The 24,830-nt window shown below is 33.4% G+C and overlaps 1 protein-coding gene across 1 annotated transcript; it reads left to right on the plus strand.

Moving 5' to 3' along the window:
- Positions 1 to 15,539: 15,539 nt before the first annotated feature.
- On the plus strand, positions 15,540 to 21,618 carry LOC135134603 (tubulin beta-1 chain). The gene is made up of 2 exons (XM_064063323.1): positions 15,540 to 15,688; positions 20,213 to 21,618. The coding sequence occupies exons 1-2, from the start codon at positions 15,632 to 15,634 to the stop codon at positions 21,497 to 21,499; spliced, it is 1,344 nt and encodes a 447-aa protein (XP_063919393.1). The 5' UTR covers positions 15,540 to 15,631; the 3' UTR covers positions 21,500 to 21,618.
- Positions 21,619 to 24,830: the final 3,212 nt, after the last annotated feature.

Consider the following 24,830-nt stretch of genomic DNA (forward strand, 5'->3'; position numbering starts at 1 on the left):
TTGCTAAGTAGGCTGCGGTGAACAACAGACTGTTGTCAATCGATTCTTTTAATGGGGATATACACGTGTCGTGTAGACGGCAAGTTTTTACTACCAGCTCCTAATATAGGAAAAAGGCTATATTCAATTTCGAGGAAAGTTGTAGGAATGAGAGTGGAGAGGATAATACAGGCAAAAATGACATCATGAGAAATGATACACTGTTACGTGTTTCAATTTATGGACCAGACTATATAGAGGAAAAATTCAAGAAATCTTAACAGAGAATTGCTTTACTTTATGTGTAGGGCAATACTAGAGCATGTTACATTTAATTAATTGGTTACAATGTATACATCGTAGAAAAAGTATAGAACCGTCACTCTAATGATACATATATCAAAATTTTCAGTGAACTATAACATCCTGTACACTTTGTGTAGTGTGTAATCTTTGCATTTTCTACTTTTTTTTTGTTTCTATAATGAGTTTATTTTAAAACTACACAGTTATACTATCAGTTATATTTTAAAATCGTTGGTTTCAATTGATTTTTACTAGTCGTCATAGTAACGTCCGTCGAGGTGCATCTCTATTTAGCGTTGCAGCAGACATAAAATCCACGATTTATTTTAGTACATCGTATACACCACATAAATGCACTTGTAACAGTTTTACAGGAAACATGAAATTCTGTATACTCCTGTTTTGTTAATATTACCGTAAACGTTAAAAAATTTCTGCAATATACCTGCAGTTAATGTTCCTTGAAAATTTCCACCTAGACTTTAAAACAGTTTTTAAAGTCTAGGTGGAAAAATCAGTATGCATTTTCAAGGAATAGAGCTGTATTAAAATTTATTGCGGTTTTACAAATGCACCGTTTTGGAGTAATGGCAACAAATGTTCTATTAGACTCACTGCGTCTGGATGGGCGTGGCTTCGAAATTTCTAAGGAATTAATGGATTTGAGATCCATAAACACCTAATGACTAGAAAAATTAATGTTCTTCCAATAATTTTTCTATTTTTAGCAACTTGATACAAGTAAACCAAATGTCAAGGAGCAAAAACACTTGCACATTAAATACAGTAAAATTTACTCTGTGTATGACGGAACACGTAAAGTACAAAAATTAAAATATATTTGACTAATGTTACCTATGTTAAAAATATGGTAGTGAGGGTTGTGTACTAAATTCTGGCCAAAAATTTTGAATTTTTATATTTTTATAACATATTTAATATAAAAAAATTCAACTTGCTGAATCAACTTTTACAAATCATATAAGGAACTGGCTTTGTTTGATGTCTGATTGTGGTCAGTGGCTAGGGAAGTTTTGTCGAAATAATTTTTTATCACTTTTCTCTACGCATCTTAAATCTCCTTTAAATTTCAAAATTTTATATTGTTTTTTATTTTTTAATATGAATATATTCTTTTTCAAAAAGATTTTAACAACCAATATTATAAAAAGTCGTCTTTAGTTTCTTGGTATCATATACTTAATATTATAATATTCAACATACATGAAACATTTTTTATATGGTCACATCGACATCAGTTATTTCTAGGGATGTACCGACTAGTGGCCGACCGGTCGGGTTAGCCGACTGTTCGGCCGTTTTTCATCGTCGGCTGCAGTCGGCGACTAGTCGGCTAAACAGCCGATCGGTCGGCTTTTTTTATTAAAATTAATATAGTATATAAAACAATTAAACCCGGTTTACAGGACCTCAATTAAATATTTAATTGCGATTTAATTTTTAACCCCGCGTTAAAGTATCATGTGACCGACTCTACGCCAATCAGACGTCGCTAATGACTTTGTTAAATGCACGATCAACTTAAACTCAGTTAAAATATTGTATAAACTGGCCCTAAATTGTGTTATTCTTTATTTTTGTACTGAGTTACTAAAAAAAAAAATGTTAAAATTATCCAAACAAATTTAACACATTTTTTGGAAAACAAAGGAACTTTAGTTATTCATTTTATTAAAATAGAACAAACCGTTAAGGTAGCCAGAGAAATAGAAAAAAAAAAACACACTGTCGCATTTATAAACCGGTTTTAGCCAAGCCGAACAGTCGGCCGACTAGTCGGTTTTTACTGGCCGAACAATCGGCTAGTCGGTTAGTCGGCCAGACCTACAGTCGGTACATCTCTAGTTATTTCTAATAATTTAATTATAAATAAAATAAAAACCTAATTTAATTTAATTCAATAATAATAATTATTATAAGTTTGACCTAAATGAGAAATTTTAACAAAAAGTAATAAGCTAAGGTTTATTTTAACACAAAATTTTCACAATTATCAGTAAGGAGAAAAATAATTATTGTAAAACAAATATGTATGTACATTAAATATACAAACTACATACTCGCAAATGTAAAAAATCCCTAGCTCATAGGGTTGTCATAGAAATTAGGCACTAAAAATGCAGCTGAAAAGTAGTCAAGGAAGTTCCTTAACTATAACTAAATAGCTATTTATTAATATTTTGAAACAGTGAACTTTTTAACTACAGAAAAGTTCAAAGATGTATAACGAATAAATTACAGACATTATCAAATCAATTTTATGTCATGTCATAAAAGTGCATATTATTTTCAGAATTTAAATCACTTGGTTATTGATTTTACGCTGTTGTTATAGCAACGGCAGGAGATGCATCTAGGTTACACTGTATCCAGATGGAGCTACTTATGTGATTATTCCATTTTTGTCTCAATCACTTCATTATTTAAAATATGTTATCAAATTAAAAATAAAGCACGCCAATATTGTAAACGACACCACGTTTTTAATTTTCTGTTTTCACCGATTACGGACACATGCATCGAAATGTATCCAGTTTTTGTGATTCTAAGTACAGTTGTCTACCCACTTTTGATGTCAGTAATTAGAAAAGCGAACTCAGACTTACAGGAGCTTTTAGCTTAAGTAACATTTATTGAACGACTTCTTTCGCGGCCGTTTTGGCGCAGTGAGAGCTAGCTCCTGCTAGACTCATTGCATCCGAAACGGTGTGGGTTCGATTCCCACGAAAGCGCTGGGGTGTGTTGACACTGTTTGGATCTCTATCCTTTATCTCTAAACATATGCCACAGAAGAAAAAACCATCATCACAGTAATTAAAAAATTTTTGTCATTTCGTATTCATTTAGTTGTAATTTGTGACTTATTGAATGTATACTTATTTTAATCTGAATGGTTTTTAGTTATATAAGTTTTGCAAAGGACAACATGAGCAAGGAAAGTGAAGTTTAAAGCGTGACTTGTAGAGAAGTTCATATCGTAGTGTTAAAAATGGAGGTATAATACAATTTACCTTATAAAATCTTACACTACATTTTTTAAAGAAAGCATGGATTTGTAAACATTTTTCATTAGTTGGTTGTGAACCTAGGGATAAGTCAAACGCTAGTTATTGCTCATGGGCGTGGCAGTGATGATTCATAAACCACAATTATTCATATTTTATATACAATACTAGAAAAAAATGAGCAGTTTAGATGACTTGTGTCTTCTATTTTTCCTATACACTTGCACACAATGAACAGTTTTCTGAACCCTTCCGATAAAATCAATAATAAATGAAAACACATTCCCGAATGTCATATTTCTCATACACAGTATATTATTCTAGATTAATATCTTATCGAGGATAAAACAATTTTCGGGTTATTATTGCTATTGTCATTTCTTTTTATTTGTAAAGTAGTAACAGAAATGTTTACCTTTTTTATAGCTTTTACTGGTGGGTCTTGTCTCAAATAAAATATTTATTTTGTTCATAAACACTAATATTATTGTTTTCTTCACATCCCTCATTGATTTTAATAATGTTCCTCGTCGTCTAAAATATCGTCTATTGTTCTGCTGTTTGTGAGAACGGGACATCTTGCAATCAGTTGGATCTCGCCATTGTCTGATTGTGAGATATTTCATCGCTGATGTACTTACGATACACTGCTAAGTAGAATAGTTATTTATCATGAGTCTGATTTTATTCTACTTGCCAGTGTTTTAACCTATTACATATTTCAAACACTTATTCCTTTCTTGTTCTACAATTTCTTTTTTTCCGTCTCCATATTTCAGCTGCGTATAAAAAGGTTGTTGACTGGATGATCCAAATAACCGAACCCTCACCCCAAAGTTTAGCTTGAAATGGCTTTGTTTATTTTTCAAGATCTGTAGCACTGCTTAGTATTTGTAATCTAGAGAATGTTTATAACAAAACTGTAACATACTACACATTTATGAATCTCTCGATATTTTGGCATGTAAAAATTATTGAAAAATCAGAAAATATAAGCGTTAGATATTGAAAATGTTTTTCTCTCTTTACATATTAAAATTTTGTTAAGATATAATTATTAAGAATTAAGATATACATGCAGGATCCTTCAGATAAAACTCTGTGGTCTTATATTTTGATAACGGGATTGTTTTTTGCTTGAAGGAGGAAGCTTATAATTTAGTACATTGTAAATATCATGAAATTACAATTACAATGATGTAAAATACTTATAGGTGTTATATTAGTTTTAACTGTAAATAATATAAATTATCTAAATGAATAGATATATCGAATTATCATGTACTGTAATCTACATTTTTAAAGTCAGAAATCTTGTATTACTGCGATGTTTGTTTGCTGCTTGTCCAAAAAGGCTCTTTTTTTTTATTCCAAAAACATTTCTAAGAAGACTGGTACAGCAATAAACGACCTACTCGATAGCAACCACTGTTAAATAAATTTAAAGTTTTTAATTTCAATTTTAAGTTCATTTTAGGTACCGATTCGATATAGTACTATTGCTATACTAAACTCATGGAACATCTTACTTGAAAGTCATAACAAATCCTAATTTCAAAGATACAGAGTCATCAAAATTGATTGAGAGAGTTGGTAAACCTGAACTTGAATAATTTGGTTTATTAAGTTGTATAAAAATATTAGCTGTCAGATTTGAAGTTTCAAGTTTCAAATTTCAAAACTCAGTGGCGTCTTTTTTCGATTTTTTTTTGGTAAAAACTAGGGATGTACCGACTAGTGGCCGACCGGTCGGATAAGCCGACTATTCGGCCGTTTTTCATCGTCGGCTGGCAGTCGGCGACTGGTCGGCTAAACAGCCGATTGGTCGGCTTTTTTTATTAAAATTAAAATAGTATATAATACAATTAAACCCGGTTTACAGAACCTCAATTAAATATGTAATTGCGATTTAATTTTTAACACGGCGTTAAAGTACCATGTGACCGAGTCTACGCCAATCGTAAGTCGCTAATGGCCTTGTTAAACGCGTGGTCAACTTAATCTCAGTTAAAATATTGTATACACGGGCCCTAAATTCTGTTATTCTTTATTTTTGTACTGAGTTACTACAAAAAAAAATTAATGTTAAAATTATCCAAACAAATTTAACACATTTTTTGGAAAACAAAGGAACTTTTATTAAAATAAAACAAATTTTTAAGGTAGTCAGAGAAATAGAAAAAAAACACACTGTCTGTGGCATTTATAAACCGGTTTTAGCAAAGCCGAACAGTCGGCCGACTAGTCGGTTTTTACTGGCCGAACAATCGGCTAGTCGGTTAGTCGGCCAGACCTACAGTCGGTACATCCCTAGTAAAAACATTAGTTGTCAGATTTGAAGTTTCTAATTTTTGTCACGCCACTGAATTCATTGCCATATAACCTTAACCAAATCTGTCATAAGGTTGACAAACTTCACGACAAAAACAGGGGGTACCAACTCTCTCAATCAATTTTGATGACCCTGTATATTCTTATATTGTATATTAGAATGTAATGTTTTTCAAACGTAAAGACGGCCAGCTTTGCAAATCAGCTTTCCACTTTCATATACCGAAATATTTTGATCAATAGAATTTTAATACCTAGAGTACGGAAAAACAGGTCTTCCGTTTCTATCGGTCATCTGCCTTCTGTTGTCTCCACCGATTTTTATTAGACCGATTGTCGTCAAATTCTATGTGTTTTAGGAATATCGTATAGGTACATGGTAAAACTCTAACCAAAATTTCTCTAATCATCCTCATCCAAGCTGCTAATATCACCCTCAAAATTGTGTATAGTAAATATTACTGAAATTTTACAAAATAATACTCTTGGTTTGTAAAAAAAATAACTCTGTTGCAATATTTTTGTAATTTTAATTTTGAAACTGTAAAACCGAATGCTCTGAAAACTTGCAAACAGTTAAAGGTTAATCAAAAGTTATCTGTTCATCTCCCTCTTCTCAACTGATGACGTCATCTCAAAAGTTTGCCGAATAAATCCTATATAAAACGTACAAAATATTATGACTATGATTTTATACTCATTATTTATTCATATTTTTTATAAATACATATACAGGGTGATTAAAAAAATCCACCCTGTTTTCCCGAAATTTTGCAAAAACAGCTACTGTATTACACTGTACTTATCTAAACGTGCCTTTACTAAAATGTTGATGGGGTCATCACAAAATTTTGTATTGGAAAAACTCACTTGAAACATACACCTAGCATGCTTCTTTACTTTTGCTTTAACACTGCACACATATCTTTATTTTAACTTATAGGAGTTACCATCAAATAATAAAATTCACAAAATTAAAGAAAGAGGCGTATTTGTTCGACTGTACTTCAGGGGCGAGCGAAATTCTGTCTAAATAACCTTGCCCATTTTTTTAGACAGTACCATCAAGACTCATTTTCAACTTTTTTCATTGTCTTTTGCTCACACAAATTTTATGCGTTATTTCAACACCACCCTGTATATTTTTAAGACAAGTGGTGGGGGTTCATAGTTTAAAAAATCCTTTTTTTTATAAGATCTTGTAATTAATACCGATGTTAGCGTCTAGAGACTATTGTCATAAATTTTATGGAAATCCAACATAATTTTTGTATTATGAATTCAAAATTTACAAAGTCAGTGTTTATTATCTAAAATTTGCTCCCTATTTTTTAATTATTCTATTTGTGAAAATAACTACTGACGTTTGGAACAGTGATATTTGTTATATTTTAGAATGTTCAAATAATAAATATTATGTTATGTTATGACAAAACCACATCGGACTAAAATATCCATTCAAGGCCAACAGTATACCTTCTTTTTTAGTAGGCATTGGTCACTAATTTAACAGATAAATATATTTAAAATTTTTGCTAAACTAACATTACTGACGTTAGCATGATTAACCCAAATTGTAATTCGCCCAAAAAACTTTTAACACAAGATGTACAACAAATAAAACAACTACTGCACGCGAGTTTTAAAAAACATCATTATTTGTGAGGTATTTTAGGTAAAATTACATTTTGGATCCACAGTGCTGTTCAAGAAGAAAGTTTAAAGGTGTGCGTTCCCAAAATCCCCAAACGATGATTTTAACAACCATCACGTCTACCAAATTTCGCCTAGAATCCTCTTTTTAACCTACATGAATAAACTTAAGTCAAGCATTTAAGCTTATAATAGTGATTACAATAAATTGTCATAAATTCGCCTACTTAAGTTCATCGTTTTAAATTTTATTATCTTGTTTATATTACGTAATTCATTTTGGCGTTAATGAATGGGCCTTCACGGTACCACAACAAAAAGTTATTCGATATTCCAAACACGCACTCCTTAACTAATGGAATTATTAAAAAGAAGATTCAGTGCGAGATATAAGGTTTCTCAGAACAGCGATAAATTCCTGTAATAAAATTTCACCGCCAAATATAAACTCTTTGATAAGTCGACAAATCCGTGAAAATCGTTCTTAATTAAGAGCAAATATCAGACCTGATTTTAACTACAATGGAAACAACAAAAGATAAGAATATTTTTATCAGTTGTTTATTTCCAGTTGGCACCGAACTGAAAATCGGAAATGCTAATAATTTTGTCATAATTTTATAATTAATAAACAACCAATTTTTATGGGAAACTTAAATACCCCCACACGAATGCGATCGTTGGTGTTACTTGCTACAATGAGTCACTCATTATCATTACATGTTTTATTTAATGCATTAAATTCGTGTTATTTAATAGCCTGAATTTGTTACATACATTTTCCAGTTGACTTACCGTTCAAAGACAGTTTTTAAAAATTGGAGATAATGGGAGCAAGGCTCTTATATGAACTAGTGTCTATAAATGGAAGAAGGAAGATGGATGCCTACGCAAACCAGTGACGAAAGCTATTGAAAATGCAAAGAATACCATATTTGTACGAGTGTCAAACTGTGCACAAAAAATATTAAATATTGACTTTCTGGTTGAATAATATTAGAAGTAGATAAGTATTATTATAACAACCTCATGGTTAACTAGTGAAATGTTACAAAAATAATGTAATCGACATCTAAATTGCAAAATTTTAAATATCAACACACACAAAAATTAGTACAAAAAATGGAGGTCGCATGTCAACAACCGTGTAAATACGAAAACAAAGCTGTTAGTAATTTAATTAAAAAAAACTTAATTATAAAATCTACTAATCACTGACTAACTAATAACTGAGCAAATTTCACTTGTTCCTGATTGCGCACAATTAAAATTATCGAAATTCCATGATCGTGCTTCGAACCAGTAAAGCTTATATTTTTTTCAATATTCCGAGCTGAATGAGGCAAAATGTTCCTCTTGATCGATGATGGTTGTTATTAACCATGCTCTTGTGGCCTCCTTTCCCCTATGTTGATCGATTTTCAACGTTCACAGCACTAGCTGTCGCTTCCTTCGACCCTGTATAAATTATAAACTGACCCAATTTACGACCTACCTCTACAAAGAATGTCTTGATCAAGATTTATTTATCCTGCATGATGTTATGAGAGTAATTAACATCTTATCTCTGTGATAATAAACATTTTGTGTGAATTACATAATTAACCAAGCTGATATGTCAGAGGCGTGCGATCACATGCTGGGTTTTTATTAAATTGCTCACGAAAAAGAAGCACTAATTTGGCCATTAATTGTTGGATGGCTTTGTGTGGTTTTTTTATTTGAACGAATTGTTTTCTGTTGGTAAATCGGAAAAATCTGTCCATGTGTGAATAATTTTGCAGAATATTTATTTTTATATCAAAAAAATTATAGCCATGATGGTACCCTGAGATTACACGCCTCATAAATTTTTACTAAACAAACAATTTTCGATACCGTCGACAGCAAAGCTAATGAGTTTTATCTAATAGGGTTAGTATAATTGAGACTTAACCTACTGGAAGCAAATTTTAGGGTTGTGTTAAAGTTTAATGTGATTAAAGCATCACTAATGTGAGTCTCCACGGATTGATAAAACAAAAATGGAAAAACAGAGAATAAAACAGGGCTCTCATAAATTAAAATAAAAATCAAAAAATCGTATTTTCAGGTTACTTTCTTATTGTGTATACAGAATAAACCACTAATGTGTGTTCCCTGAATTCATATGGTTAACTTCACTTTTTTGAATAGCTCCTGTAAGTAAATATCTAAATTTATATTTTGTAGGTGCGATGCCTACATTAATCGTAACGTCACAATGTTTACAGGACTACAATAATAAGTGAAATTAAATTAAGTAATTAAACTTAAATGACGTCATAAATTTTCCGTAGGAAATGAATAAATAAATCATAATTCATATTATGTAATTTTTAGATCAATTTCAACGTTTTGGTAAAATTTCAAATTTCTTTTATGAATAACTCATAAACACCCAAGTTAGTGTTTTATATCCTTTTAATTCTAATTTAATGATTTATCAAAATCCGTTGGGTTTGTGTTGCGACGCCGACCCCATGTGTACTAATTAAGCTTCCTGGTTTAAGCGAAAAACGAAGGCCCTTACAGAATTTCCATCTCTTTATCCGTTCTCAAAATATTGGACCGCGAAGTTGTATCTGGGACATTCTATATAAATAAATTGAAAGTTTTTGACAAAAATTTTGAAAATAATTGGAATCAGCTGTATTTTAAAACGAAATTTTGTCCTCGCATACATTAACACACATCATATAACATCAGAAAATAAATTTGAGAATTTAATGTACAAACGAAGTAGCATAATGAAAGTCAAACTCTTTCAGTTTTCTGCTTACAAAAATATTACGTTGTATAAAATGTTTTAAACACCTGCAACAACTTACTGAAAATCGAAAAAAATTTTAAAATTAAAAAAAAGGCAATTTTACAAAAAACTAAGCTCACGTAAGGATCATTTGAATGAAAGTATCAATATTAAGTTGCTTAAAAAATTAGATGTTTAGTGTAGATAGTTGTGTTTCAAATATTTTTTCAGATTTTTGAAAATGAAAATAAGTAAATGTACAGTCAGGTATTGAGTGCAAATATTTTTCATGTGTTGCACAAAAATTTGAAAATGTCATTTGATGTTCTTTCAGCATACCGTTAAACTTGGATTTTATCTTGGATATCTAGATATTTTAGTTTTAATTAAGTATTCAATTTGTCAGAAATTAATGCAAATAATAAAAATTCCACAAAGTTACTTTTTTATACACTAAAGCTCACTAAAATTTATGTTTGTTTTGTAACACTTACTATACACTTGTTACACTTATTTATTCAAAACATTTGAATAATGGTCGGCGGTTTAGATACTAAAATGACTCACACATTTAAATGGTTGTCACAGTTAAATTTATATACGATGTTTAAAAAATGGCAAAAAAAAACATTATTAAAAAAAATGTAACTCAGTTCTTTAACCTCTAGTGCTGCACATTTCAAGACTAAAGCTAACAGATTTACTTAAATACTCGTATTTAATAACAAAAAGTCCTCGAAAAAGTCTTTCCTTTTCGCATTTGACGCAAAATTCGAAAATGTCAACAACGTCTATGTATTTATATGTACAGAACGCAATTAAATTTTCTCGCCTCACTGCGACCATGTTATTTTTAGAAACAAATTTTTACATGAATTATTGGATCCACTTGGCAATTTATCAATCACAAGTGTAAAACAGAAATTACAAGTAGCACTTCCCTAGCAAGGTCAACAGGATAAAGATCCTATTGTTCAAAGATTTGAAAATATATCAAGAATTCCTGATTTTTATACATAGCAGGAAATTTGGTACACAGTTGATAATTTCGTCTAAAAGCAAAAAGTCAGATAGAAAGTTCATCTAAACTTCATAGGCATCATGAAGATAAAATTTTACCTCCATGGGAGACGCAACAAGCAATTGTCCAATCGAAGAAATTTAAGATTAGTTATCCATTTTGAGAGAAACGTTAGCGTTAATTAAAATTAATTTTGTAAATTGAAATTATATCATTCTTGTTTTTTCAACGAGGAACAAAATGACCGTTTGTAGTGGAATTGTTAACGCTAATTGACGAAACTGCAAATAATTACACATTACTCCAAGAATAATCGGTAGAATTAAGGACTTCACGATGAACACTGTGGGATAACAATTCTTTTATTATCCAACAAAACCTCTACGTAGGTATCATGAAACGCCAGCCGCAGTTCAGATTTTGTTGGTTTATCTTCAAATGTTGTCGTGTATTCCCTGCTGTTCGTGTAATGAAAACACTTTTCTACTAGGTGGTAACCACAATCCAATCACTTGTCCGATTGTCCGCATTATAACAACTTTGCTCGCATATTGTAGATGGGAACAGCAGGGTGCATTTGCATTATCTAACTTTATGTTTGCACTTTTTTTGATAAAATAAATAATCAGCATATCATTATCATTTTATCAGTGAACACGATTTTCTAACTGGTATTAAGTACAATATACATTACGTGGCATTTTCACCATAGAATTTTCTTTTGGAGTAAAGAGAATATACAGTTGACTCAATAATTTACGTTTATATACTACTATTACACAGTATTAAAGGTTCTTTTGTTTTCCGCAATTACCTTTTTGCTGTCCGAAATTTTCTTTTAAAAGATTAATTAATATTTTTGTTTTTTAATTACGTGTTACTTAAGTTTCTGTATAGTAATAAAGGTTGCTTAAAACTTTACAAACTGTATTGATAGTAACCTTTCTAAGAAGAAAATTCAATTCCAAGTACCGCGTAAAAACACATGTTTATCTCCTTAGTAAAATGCTTTCTCGAAATGGAAGGCTCAAATAAATATTTCCTCGGAAATGATAATAATTATTGCTGTAAGCCGAGTGTTAAAAGTACATAGACGAACAGCCCCATTTTTAAAACTCTTCTTTCCACAATTTCGTTTTTAAACTACTCTCCTTCACATCAGTAATTCAGATTTTTCTAATTTTAACACCGAATGGTAATTTGAATGATTATTCTGTTCAGAAATCTGTGTGTACTTTTCATATTTAATTAAATACACGATTTTGTTCACATTCACAAGAAAGAGTTTTTTCTTTGTCGCAGAAAAAAAGATCTTTTGACAAGGTTTAAGTTGAGTGACCGTTTTCAAGTTATCTGATTTTCATTTTCTCCAAAAATGTCTACTGTTGAACTTTTCAAAAGTATAGTCCACTAATGTATGACATACTCACTTGACATACACTTAGTACAACTTTTGACTTAAACGGCTTAAGCCAAACCACCCTTATAAGTTAAACCGGCTATTATAACCTTTATGGATCGGAACCGCAAGGATTATTACTGAGCTGTAAAGTTTTACTAGGTATATGTCAAGTGAGTTTAGTATATTTAATGTCATAACCTCATAACTCATAACATTCTGGGTCAAACATAGATTACAGGACCTGTTAATGGACCTCTAATGTGATTATTCGAAATGGTACGACTCTGAAATTTCGTGAATTTTGCCGCTTCGTTTGTGATAGCGGTGATAGCTGATGACTTCTCGTCAATTATCACAATCGCATAAAATTATCAACCATAACCTAATTTTCTTAAGTGTAGGAATGTGCTTCCAACAAAAAGGGGTCCTTTTAAAAATTTCTTGTAGGAAAGTCTGACACAATATTCTTGTTTATATGAAGTACTTTTAAATTGTTTGGTGAAATAAGGACGCGGCAAATTGTTATTAAAAAGACTAATAAATTTTTCAAGACCAACTTGATGTATGATCTTGTATAATTAGCCCGTTATAATCCACCTATAACTCAGCATAATGACTTTTTGTTGTAGACCATTAGGATTTGATGTGAGCCATTGTTTTCGTAGTAACGTATACCAAAGTGACCGAAACGGAAGCAGTCCTTGAAATCATCCCGAAATTATATCCGTAAAATTTCAAATTTATTTATATGATGATTTCACTGTTTAATAATAGCGTTCTTCCATTTGATGGTCATCATTTAGAAGATTTTTACGGTAGTCTTGCAGAGAATGGTAAATGTGTGATCATTTTTGTTTATCCGGGACTAAAATTCTGACAGACGAAGAAAGGACATGTACGTCAAATTTGCACATAAACAATTATTAATTAATAGGGCCTGGCTTTGAACTTCTCAGTTTCCGTTATTTTCAAATTCCTTAGCTCAGTTCTCGGCTTCAAATTCTCTTTGTGTTCAACTTTCCTCAAATATTTTATGGAATATTTTCATCAATAAAGAATTTGAAGAGTTAGCGAGCGAGACTCGCTGACGAATTAAAATTTAATTTACTTAATTTATATAAAAATGTTTTGATCTTGAGTTATTTTCTTTTTTTGGCTTTGTTACCAACCGACCATTGAGTCATTTTGATGAATGTTAATTGTCGGTTTCCCATTTCAGTTTGTCTTCTGTTGGCGATTTTGTTCATTATCTCTGAAACTTCTTAATTAAAGTTTGACATTTTTACTTTCAGTGCACTTTCAAAATGTCGTATGAATGGTAAAACGCTAGCCCTCTTTTGTCTGTTTATTTTCACTATCTTGTTGGGTATCTGTATTTCTATTGAAGTTTGGATTCCGATATGCTTGTTTTACTTTAATTTAATTGATTAGTAACACATCCATAGTTTTTGCCTCACCCATAAATTAAAATTTGTAAAATTTTGTACTTTATTTTAGGACGTGAGTAACGAACCTTTTTCAGATTTTGACAATACTAATACTTGAGTGATTACTGATTACTGATTAGTGATTACAGAGATTTGCTGACAAAATTTAATGACATCATTTTATTGTGTTTCTATTAAAATATAAATATGTAATTAATATGTCGACATACAACGTTGTTTGAGCCTTGATTGCATTTTTTTATTTTTTAGAATTGTTTGTACAGGTTTTGTAAAAAAAATGAATGAAAGACAGGTTCTGTAGACACAGTGCTGCTGATTTTACTACATGTTAGTCTTATTAGATTGTAATGATTGTATGTATATAAATTGATATATTTGTCGTCACTTCAAAATTGATAATGTCATAATGAAATTACTCCTTTGTCTGTAGTTTGATTAAATTTGCACTATATATACTTTTAAATTCACTCCTTACCATCATCATAGAAAATAAATATTCATAGAAACATCGCCCTGGAAAATATTAACATTCAACAATATTTTATGACTTTGTTCCAAATTGATGACAGTTCCTATATTAGTTATTATCACTAATATAGGAACTTTGTGGTTAAAATAGCCAACATTAATTTAAAAATCTGTACAATTACCTATATTGTTATTGAGAAACCTAAAAAAAAAAACTAGAATCATTGTATCACATGGAAACGAACTACCGTAAACATGTGTAAACAAGCTCTGTATATTCATTCATTCATGGCGTGTAAAACAAACTATTATTTATTTAGTATCTACATTTCCACGCTCACATCTGCAAAAATGTAAATTTTCAACCAGATGTTTCCATGGGTTCAACGCCAGCAGTGCTCATTTTACTAATTTTTATTAAGTAACAGTAAAACAGATTAATTTGCACGTAAATTGTGCGAAATTGTACTGTATTTGAGGTCAAAGTCACATTACTCACAATTTACCCAGCAAATTGTTGTCACTGCACGAGGTATTTTTCATAATATGTATAAATCTTAATCCATTGCAGTAGATTAATTACGTCATAATGTCAAAAGTTTAAATAAAATCCTACTATTTTGTTGTGATTTTTTAAAGTCTATTTTGCACGACACTATTGCGTTAAACTGAATTTATGACAATGCGCTAAAGTGTTAGACTGATAACAGGGTACACTGTTATTCATAGAGACCGGTTTACACCCTACTCATAACACTTTCTTGTGAAATAGTACCCATGAAACTACGACAAACACCCAACAAATGGTAATCAATGAAGTAAAATTGTAAGCGCTACGGTGTAGGTAGCCTTCGGCAAGTAACGACCCCCTCCCCCCCTTCTCCTGCGCCGCTGTCATTACCAAGTACTCAACTTAATCTCCTTTAAAGTAAATCCTTTTGTTATCTCTCCTCCCCCAACCACCACCAAAGCATTCAACACCTCATTTCCTCACCCAGCCGCCCAATTTTGCCCTAAAACAGAAAACCAGCGACAACGCCCTCTTTAAAATAATTCAAACACATTCAAACTTCAAAAACGTTACGGACTGTTGCCGCAGTGGGGGCAGCTATATATAGAGCAACCCGGCGTCCGCCATTTCACTTCAGGTTTTGTTGAGTAGAGAGCAACGTCAACAGCGTTCGTGTTTTCTATAATTGTTAGTTTGGTAATTTTTATAAAAGAAAAATGAGGGAAATCGTTCATATCCAAGCCGGCCAATGCGGTAACCAGATTGGAGCCAAAGTAAGTACATTTTTACTTTAAATACGTCGATCTAGCAAGCGACGCTTTGTTGCTATGCATCGCCATTTTGTTGTGACCACCCCAGCCGCCTCGTTCCCGATGAAAAATCACCATAGATCGCAAGCCGGGTGCATTTTCCGCGTTTTAAGGGCTTTTGTCGCGAAAAAACGCGTTCGATACCGGCCGGCGTGTATTGATCGAGTTGAAAACGTCGGGCGGCGTCCCGTAACGGACACCTTGGCGGAATTAACGGTTTTTCAAAACGACGCCAAGACGGGTGGACTGCAAGCCGTTAACGCCCTTGACTATCGGTGGTTCCAGCTGCTATGGGTGCAGCAAGGGTGTAATAATTTTAGGAAAAACTGTTTGAATTCAAATTTGAAAATGAAAATTCTTGGGTATTTTTAACCCGTGGGGAGCAGAGCGTGAAGTTCATCAACCTCTTTTTTGCCTCCGCTGCAACAATTCTTATTTGCATCCGATCGGTAAAAGTAGGTGCGGATGTCGGTGAAAGTAGTTCACCTGTTCTAGAATTTTGTGTTTTTCTCGCGATTGTGGGGGCGTTCGTACGGCATTTTTTTATTATTGATGGTTTATCGGGAGATTTTGACACACCTGCACACTTTTACGCCTCCACTTTTGCCAACCTCGGTGCTTACGTAATTTGGTGCAGTTAAGTTTCTAAATATAGAAGTGACCCCACTCGTAATCGCCTATTAACATAACGAGACACAGTTTGTGATTTTTTTGGCCTTGTATGGTGATACCTGTTCGATTTAGATGCGAGGTTTGCGGTCGAGTGGGCGCCTTTCTATCTTGCAGAGATCAGAATGCGATTATTATCGAATGTGTTCGTTGATTGCTGGGATTAGAAATCGTCCCCGAAATAGTTCATATCGAATGAGTTTCGGGAATATCACGCACTGGAAAATTTGTTACCAGAGAGTAGAAATTGTTTTTGAGCGATTTTGGGTTCCAAAGTTCCGAGCATTTTGATTCGCCGGGATCGGTTTTGGCGTAACGTGACGTCATGGACACGCCCTGTTGCATAGTCCTAGGTCCTTTTGCGCCTATTGTCCCTTGGTGTATTGCAGATGTTCGAGGTACAGATGTTTCAGGAGATTTTAATAAAAACTGAAGTTGTTTGTGACACAATAATCAGATAATTCGATGATTTGTAGCAGCGATAATCGAGTTTGAGGAAATTAAATAATACATACATACTTAAGTTGTTTAAGTACTATGAATTTGCAGTCAGTCAGTTGCATTTATTTTTGTACGATTACCTAATGCTGCGATTATGGTTATTTATCATTTTCAAGGAAATCATTTGGCGAAACGGTGTAATCTATAAATTCTATTAGTGTTTTTTTTAACGTCCAATATTTTAGATATTCAGCTAGATCAGGTTTATGATGGACTTTGAACAACAGATGGCGTTTAATTTATGCAAATTAAGGTGGACATTTTATTAAATAAATAGATGTTTCGGAATTTTGTTGAAAAATCCGATTTTCATTTTTTAGAATTCATAAATTGTGGCGCCACTAATTTCTGAGAATCCTACATAGAATATTCAGTGTAATTAATTTTCACACCTTTTTTATATATTTTAATTTGATTAATTGAATCTCGGCCAATGACTCTTCAATTAAATTTGTTCTCATGTGAAGGCAAATAATTTTGCGAATTAATTTGACAAACAACTATAAAAATAACTTTGCCTGTAGGCTGTGGAATCTAAGTTATTAGAATATTAATTGATTTATACCAAGGTAATTTATTGATTTTGACTTCTCACAATATGGGCGGTGCACTAACACATCGGGTGTACCGGATGCCAACAAATACAATTCTATTTACCATAACATTTTTTTTTATCATTTTTTAATGATTGTGATGAACTGTCGTGACAAAAATTATTTTGAAATAATTTAATTTTCTCTTTTTATTTTATACATAAAATAAATTAACATCCGGTCTAACTATGAGTAAGACCATCGGATATGTCAGCGTGGATTATATTTATTATAGGCGGAAGCTTTTTTTTATACTTCATGTAAGGCTTACCAAACATAGTTGCTGGACTATATATTTTTACTGACTTTTTTTGTTTTTGGATAACATTGTTTTTAATTTTGAGCATATACATAGTTGTTCAAAATTAGTTTCATCAAATTTGTAATACGTTTTCTGCAAAGAGCCAAACTACCAGGTTAAACAGAAACTTAAATGTGCGGTTTCAATCGATTTAATTTGATTGGCTTCAACACTCGTGTGGCTTCTTTTATCACACCCTAATTGTATAGGTACAGTATTTCCGTTCATTCCTCAATTTTGCATTAGGTTAATAGTAAGCATTGCAAAACTCGTTAAATCGAAAACAGTTATATTGCAGAATAGAAAAGAGTCATTTATTAAAAATTCTTTACGTTCATCATATTTAAAATTTGGTTTAGAATACAAAGCTTATTATCAAATTTATCCGCTTCTTTTTAATTTGAATTTGTATTTAAAAAAGAAAAGGAAAATTAAAAGCATGCTTATTAGGAAATTAATTCGAAATGATGTTAATAAGACTGTTTTCAGTTGAATGGACTGATTAGAAAATTATATTTAAGTGACATTAACAACATAATGGCTCTATAAAATTCATAGTGTACTTAAAATTAATTTAATTCTTCTTAGTTAAGTAAAACAAATAGCAATTCATTCCAGAAACATAACGTGACTTTCATAAAGATTTAAAATAAGTATAAAACAAATTGATACTTTGTGATATGCAAAATGACTGTCTAAACCTCATTTGTTTTTATAAACTGATGATTTTATTTAATATACGTGACCTATATAACTCTGATCTACGCTATGTTGAACCTTGAGGGCCTTTAATTGCCCTCGAATATGATTGTTACCCATATTTAGCAGAATTAAGCCGGTTGTGATAGTAACTTTCTCACCAGCCTAGAGAACTTCTTGATTTTTAAGTAATTGTGATTTTAAGTTGACATTCAGCATCATGTCTGCATGTGTGTTTATTTTAAAACGTGCAATATCAATTTTTTTAACAAGAAGTTCTATTTTTGAACGTTTTTTATTGTTTACGAAAAGTGTTCTAAATTTGTATTTTTCTGGCAAGCGAGTGATAGTGGTGTATCAAGACGAACAAAATACAGTAGATCTTGAATATAGCGCACTGTTCATGTCACACTCATGTTATAAATAAATTTAGTTGAAAAGCATTTAGTTTTGATTTTACTTAACTATACTTGGCGTTTTTTAATATAACATAACAAAGAAATACGTCATTAAGTTGAGTAATGGCAAAAAAATGTTGTAAATGGTTTCAATATAAAGCAGATACAAGCGACCACTCACAAAGTATGCAGAAACCTGCTGCATATAGTAAATTCAATCGATAAAACGTAATATCCTGCATTCTATTCGTTTCATATCCATAATTCATCAATCTCTTATTGTTCGAACTTTTTAGTTTATATATAGCTAACATCCTCGTCCATATTAGCACATCCTTCCATGTATAATAATTGCAGTGCGAATTACTCATGAGCAGTGTACCGGACATCCGTTCTTGGGTTCATAAATTTTTCATTCTTTTTCAAACTCTGTATTTTTTTTTTTCACAAAATAAAATTATCTCACTTCATTCATTGCCAGTCTGTTCACAACCCAATGAATGTAACTTTTAATTGAAAACATCTCACCAGTTAATTTCGTGTTGAACCATGCGATGCTGATAGTAATTCAAGTTTAAATACAAATCATTCAAAACAATGTTCTTAATTAAAAAAATTATCACTCTATAAATCTTAGCTATGCGGGGTCACTTGAAAATAAAAATGAACTCGTTCAAGATAACTACAATTGGTTTGTTTTTCACGTGAAAAGCAATACTCGACTTTGATCATTGTTCTCAAGGTTGTTTTCCATTCGACGAACTATCGATTTTCATATTACTTTATTGCCATTAACATGCATTACCCTATTCCGTGAATTTCTGCTGAAGAGTGTTTTTCAGTTCCTGTTTGTAGTTTAGAATTTTATGGTTTGTGTTGCTCTAATCGATTTCCAAATGAATTCTCAGAAATAGACTAGCCAGTAAGGTGTTTGATTATTTTTCTTTTTCAAAGTTTGGGAAAATTAAATGTGAAAAACTCAACGCCAGGGGAAATTGAGAATACTAGTGATTCTTCTAAAGTAACTTAGAATAGTTATTTTTGAAAAAATGTATCTACATCGTTACTTGCTTAAATTATTTATATGGTTTTTGCAAAAATAAATAGGTCAACTTGGTTTAACTTCTTGGAATATTACGCTTTTTTAATAATTAAATCATTGACCAAACAATTTCAAGCGGACCACAACATTTTTGATTTTAAAACGATGTTATTAACTGTGCAAAAACCCGCAAAGTTCGGTGGACGGCGGCTGGTGTCACTTTGCTTAAAATTTTCTCTTAGGTTTTGACTTGATCTGATGGTTTTACTTTTTTTTTTTTTCTAGTTCTGGGAAATCATCTCAGACGAGCACGGCATCGACCCCACCGGAGCCTACCACGGCGACTCAGACCTCCAGCTCGAGCGCATCAACGTGTACTACAATGAGGCATCAGGCGGCAAATACGTACCCCGTGCCATCTTGGTGGACTTGGAGCCCGGCACCATGGACTCTGTCCGCTCGGGCCCCTTCGGTCAGATCTTCCGCCCCGACAACTTCGTGTTCGGCCAGTCCGGAGCCGGCAACAACTGGGCCAAGGGCCACTACACAGAGGGTGCCGAATTAGTAGACTCAGTTCTCGACGTGGTGCGAAAAGAGGCAGAGTCCTGCGATTGCCTGCAGGGGTTCCAGCTGACACACTCGCTCGGGGGCGGCACCGGCTCCGGCATGGGCACCCTCCTCATCTCCAAGATCAGAGAAGAGTACCCAGACAGGATAATGAATACATACTCAGTCGTCCCCTCGCCGAAAGTATCGGACACCGTCGTGGAACCGTACAACGCGACCCTGTCGGTGCACCAGCTCGTAGAAAACACGGATGAGACATACTGCATCGACAACGAGGCTCTCTACGACATCTGCTTCAGGACGCTGAAGCTCACCACCCCCACGTACGGCGACTTGAACCACCTGGTGTCCCTGACCATGTCGGGGGTGACGACGTGCCTGCGCTTCCCTGGACAGCTGAACGCCGATTTGAGGAAGCTCGCCGTGAACATGGTGCCCTTCCCCAGGTTGCACTTCTTCATGCCCGGATTCGCACCTCTTACGTCACGTGGTAGCCAACAATACAGAGCTCTCACCGTCCCCGAACTCACCCAGCAGATGTTCGACGCCAAGAACATGATGGCCGCTTGCGACCCCAGACACGGCCGGTACCTCACGGTGGCCGCCGTCTTCAGAGGCAGGATGTCAATGAAGGAAGTGGACGAACAGATGCTCAACATCCAGAACAAGAACAGCAGCTACTTCGTGGAATGGATCCCCAACAACGTGAAGACTGCCGTGTGCGACATTCCTCCTAGGGGCTTGAAAATGTCTGCCACCTTCATCGGTAATTCCACTGCCATCCAGGAGCTCTTTAAGAGGATTTCCGAGCAGTTCACCGCTATGTTCAGACGTAAGGCTTTCTTGCATTGGTACACCGGAGAGGGTATGGACGAAATGGAGTTCACCGAGGCCGAGTCCAACATGAACGATCTCGTCTCCGAATACCAGCAGTACCAGGAAGCCACAGCCGACGAAGATGCCGAATTTGACGAAGAACAAGAAGCCGAAGTCGACGAGAACTAAGTTTCAATAATGCGCGCTTTACGAGCTTTTTTCAATAATCTTTTTTTAAATTTTTTCCCTTGTATGTCTCTTTTTGTACATTCCCGTTAATAATCGAATACATTACTTAACTTATTCAAGACTGACTTTTTGTTGCTTTTTGATCCGTTGTTCATGTTTTTTGCATCTTTTGTTTCAAAGAATAGGCATTAAAACGACGCTGCCATTACTTACACTTGATGGATTTTATTCACCTTGAATCCTCTCCTATTCAGAAATTTTAAGCATGACATTGCACAAGCGTCAATTCCTCCAGGCAAAAAAATAATGGTAGCACCCTTGTGAATAATGCAAGCGACGCGGTATCCATTATCGATGTTTCGTGAGTCACCTCTGACTCATCCTCAGACCGGAAGTATTGATCAGTTCGTTCTTGACCGGGAGCAACCCTGCTTTTATTAAACGTCTGGCAGTTTTATAGGGGTGGTATTTTTGGGGTCGTTAATCAGATAAAAGCTAATATATGCCAGATTGCGGATGGATAAGACAAGAGAATTAAGGAAAGACGTCATCCGAAGATTAATGGCGTCTTTTATTAAAGATTACATCAGAGGAGATACAACATAACTGTTTTTGGAACCGAATAAAAATAGATGCGTTGTAATAGCCTTAACAAGTTTCTATCGTGCGAGATGTGGAGAGCGTTACCGTATGGTGAGTGATGGCCAGGAACATTTGGTGGAAAAATCATCTGTCCGATCGGCCACCGACCTCAGTTAAGTCAATGTAGCTACACCTATTTTTATCGATAGTTAATGTACATACCTGCTGACGCCTGGGCAAGGTGTCGGGCGTGCAAATTATTCATTTTTCTGAGAGGCGGTTTTCATTGTTGATAAGTGGAAAGGTCAAGGGTAGGTTTGGTTTTTTTTTCAAGTGAAAGATCGTTTGGATGAAATTGCTTTTCTGATTTATTGGGAATGTATGTTTTTATGTGCGCCAGGTGGGTTGCCGAGGAGAGTCTTGGTTCTGTTGCTTTTCACTCACCTTTTTACGGTATTCTGCGTTAACACACTTTTATAGATAAACAAATATTTGTTAAATTATCTTCGCTGACTTTATTATATTTATTTTGTTGTTTTATCGTTCGGCTGATTACAGACTAAAGTTAGTTAGAAATAAAATCAATAAAATTAACTTACGTAGGTACAGTGTCGTAACCATTTAAGCTACGAATCTAGGAATTAAGGTTTTACTAACTTTCTTTTGAAATAACAAAAAAAAAAAAACGTAAAACGTCGGCCGTAAATAATGAAGGCAGTAAATTATCTGAATAAACACAACACAGGTATGATGTCTAGCTAGACATTGCTTTTTATCTCCTTTTCGAAACATGAGTTTCCCTAAAAGACTACATAGTTATTTTACTCGAGTTATATAGTAAGTGTTTTACCGTGGAGCGGCAAATGCATACAAGTATATTTAAAGAAACCTGCTTTGTTAATATGTATATAAATTTAAAAAAAAAAAACACATTCAAAATGACCTATGTGGTTAGACTCCCTGTCTTATAATATAAGGAAACAGATGTTATAGTACTCGTACTTACCTATAGCAAAATCTGCTCGTAGAACAATAGAATAATAAAACCACAATAAAAAAATTCAAACCTCTCTTATCGTATTTCTCAAAATATCGTCTGCAATTTTATACTTGACTCGAAAAAAAAATAGTCAATGAAAGTCCCTATTTTAAAATTTCTGTAACATCTATGATATAACGACAGGAATTATGTTTATTAAAGCTCTTGTTTCCTCCTGCATTTGACACGTAGTGCAACTTTACTACTCGACAGAAAAAACTATGCTCTTGAAATAAAATTGTCTTACAAAAATTACTCAGTTATAAACAGCTGCTATAAATTTTAAACAGGAAGTTTAAATTTTAAATTATTGTTGTCACTTATTCGTTAGGTACTTTAAATTTAACGAACTGAATTAAGGCTGTCTCACTACTCCAGCCCCAAAATAATAATAAGAAAAAAAATGGAATCATATAGATAAACAAAATATTGCAGTTTATCGTAAAAAATATAATATTACAAAATTCAGAAAGTAGGCGTTTTGAAAATTCTAAAAATTGTTAAACGAGACTCACAAAACTTAACCATGACTAATTTTTAAAACCATACTTCACTGCATTCATACTGGCGCAATTTCAGCGTAACTTTCTGCATACATTACCTAAAAGCAACGCAATTACGTATTCCCGACACGCAAACTTCAGCTGAAATTCATGAATACATAGCTGTCTGGCGCCACCCCAAAGCTACTTTATCGACGGTCCTGCAATAAAATGTATGCTTTTTTTTTTCTCTTGTCTTGGCGTCGGCTCCGGACGTCAATACCCAACAGCAGTAGCAAAACAAATCACGCTATTCCTGTTCTGTCTTCAGTAAAGCTCTTGTTCTTGCAGTATCCAACCATAACCGAGATCAAAGAAATGGAAAGTTTTACGAGGGTTGCCTTGATTTATGAGTAATAATGGGTTTTTGCTTATACACGCATTCGATTAAACTTCTGAGTACAGTCGATTCTTTATGGTCCATGGGAGTAGTCGTAAAGTGGTTATGCTGAAGCAGGAACTGCAGGAACGAGTGTCGGCATGATGAGCTGCTATTATTAGCGAGGAAGTGCTTTTAATAGTTTTTAATGCCGGTTCGAGTGAAGCAATATTGCAGAGAAGAAGGTTTAATTTTGGACTATGCAGCTGCTGTAGTATATGATAAAATTTTTTGTTTTCAGAGGACTGATAATTTTGACTTTTTTAATTTCTATCTAGAGGTCTACATAAATGAGCCTAACATGGCCCTATGTTCTCTAGAATGCAGTTTAAACTTTGAAAATTCGCGGAATTATTCAAAAAAATTAAGAAATAACAAAGCTGCTTTCCAAAGGTTGAAAGTGGAAACGCATGATCACATTCTAAGAAGAATAATAATCTACGATACAACTGTGCGTGTGACCCACTATTGCAGATAGTTTGAAGAAATTTGCAAAACTAACAAAAATTCAGTGTTGTAGTGATAAGATTGTTTGATTTTAAAATGACCGATAAGTGAAATGTGTGCCAAAACAAAAGGAGTGACGGTATCTGTAAAGAATCTTAGATGCCCCTGATGTTTTGGGAGAATTTGAAACACTCTTGGGGACCTTTGTATTTTGTTTTTGAAAAAAAATTAAAGAATCTTGGGGACCCCTTGTGTTTTATAGTGGGACAAATTCGAAAGAATCTCGAGGATTCCTCGTGTTTTATTTTTGAAAGAATTTGATAGAATTTTGGGTAATTTTGG

This window comes from Zophobas morio, unplaced genomic scaffold (assembly GCF_036711695.1).
Source record: "Zophobas morio isolate AGI-343-1 ecotype UQ-CSIRO unplaced genomic scaffold, CSIRO_AGI_Zmor_V1 ptg000023l, whole genome shotgun sequence".
Lineage (NCBI taxonomy): Eukaryota > Metazoa > Arthropoda > Insecta > Coleoptera > Tenebrionidae > Zophobas > Zophobas morio.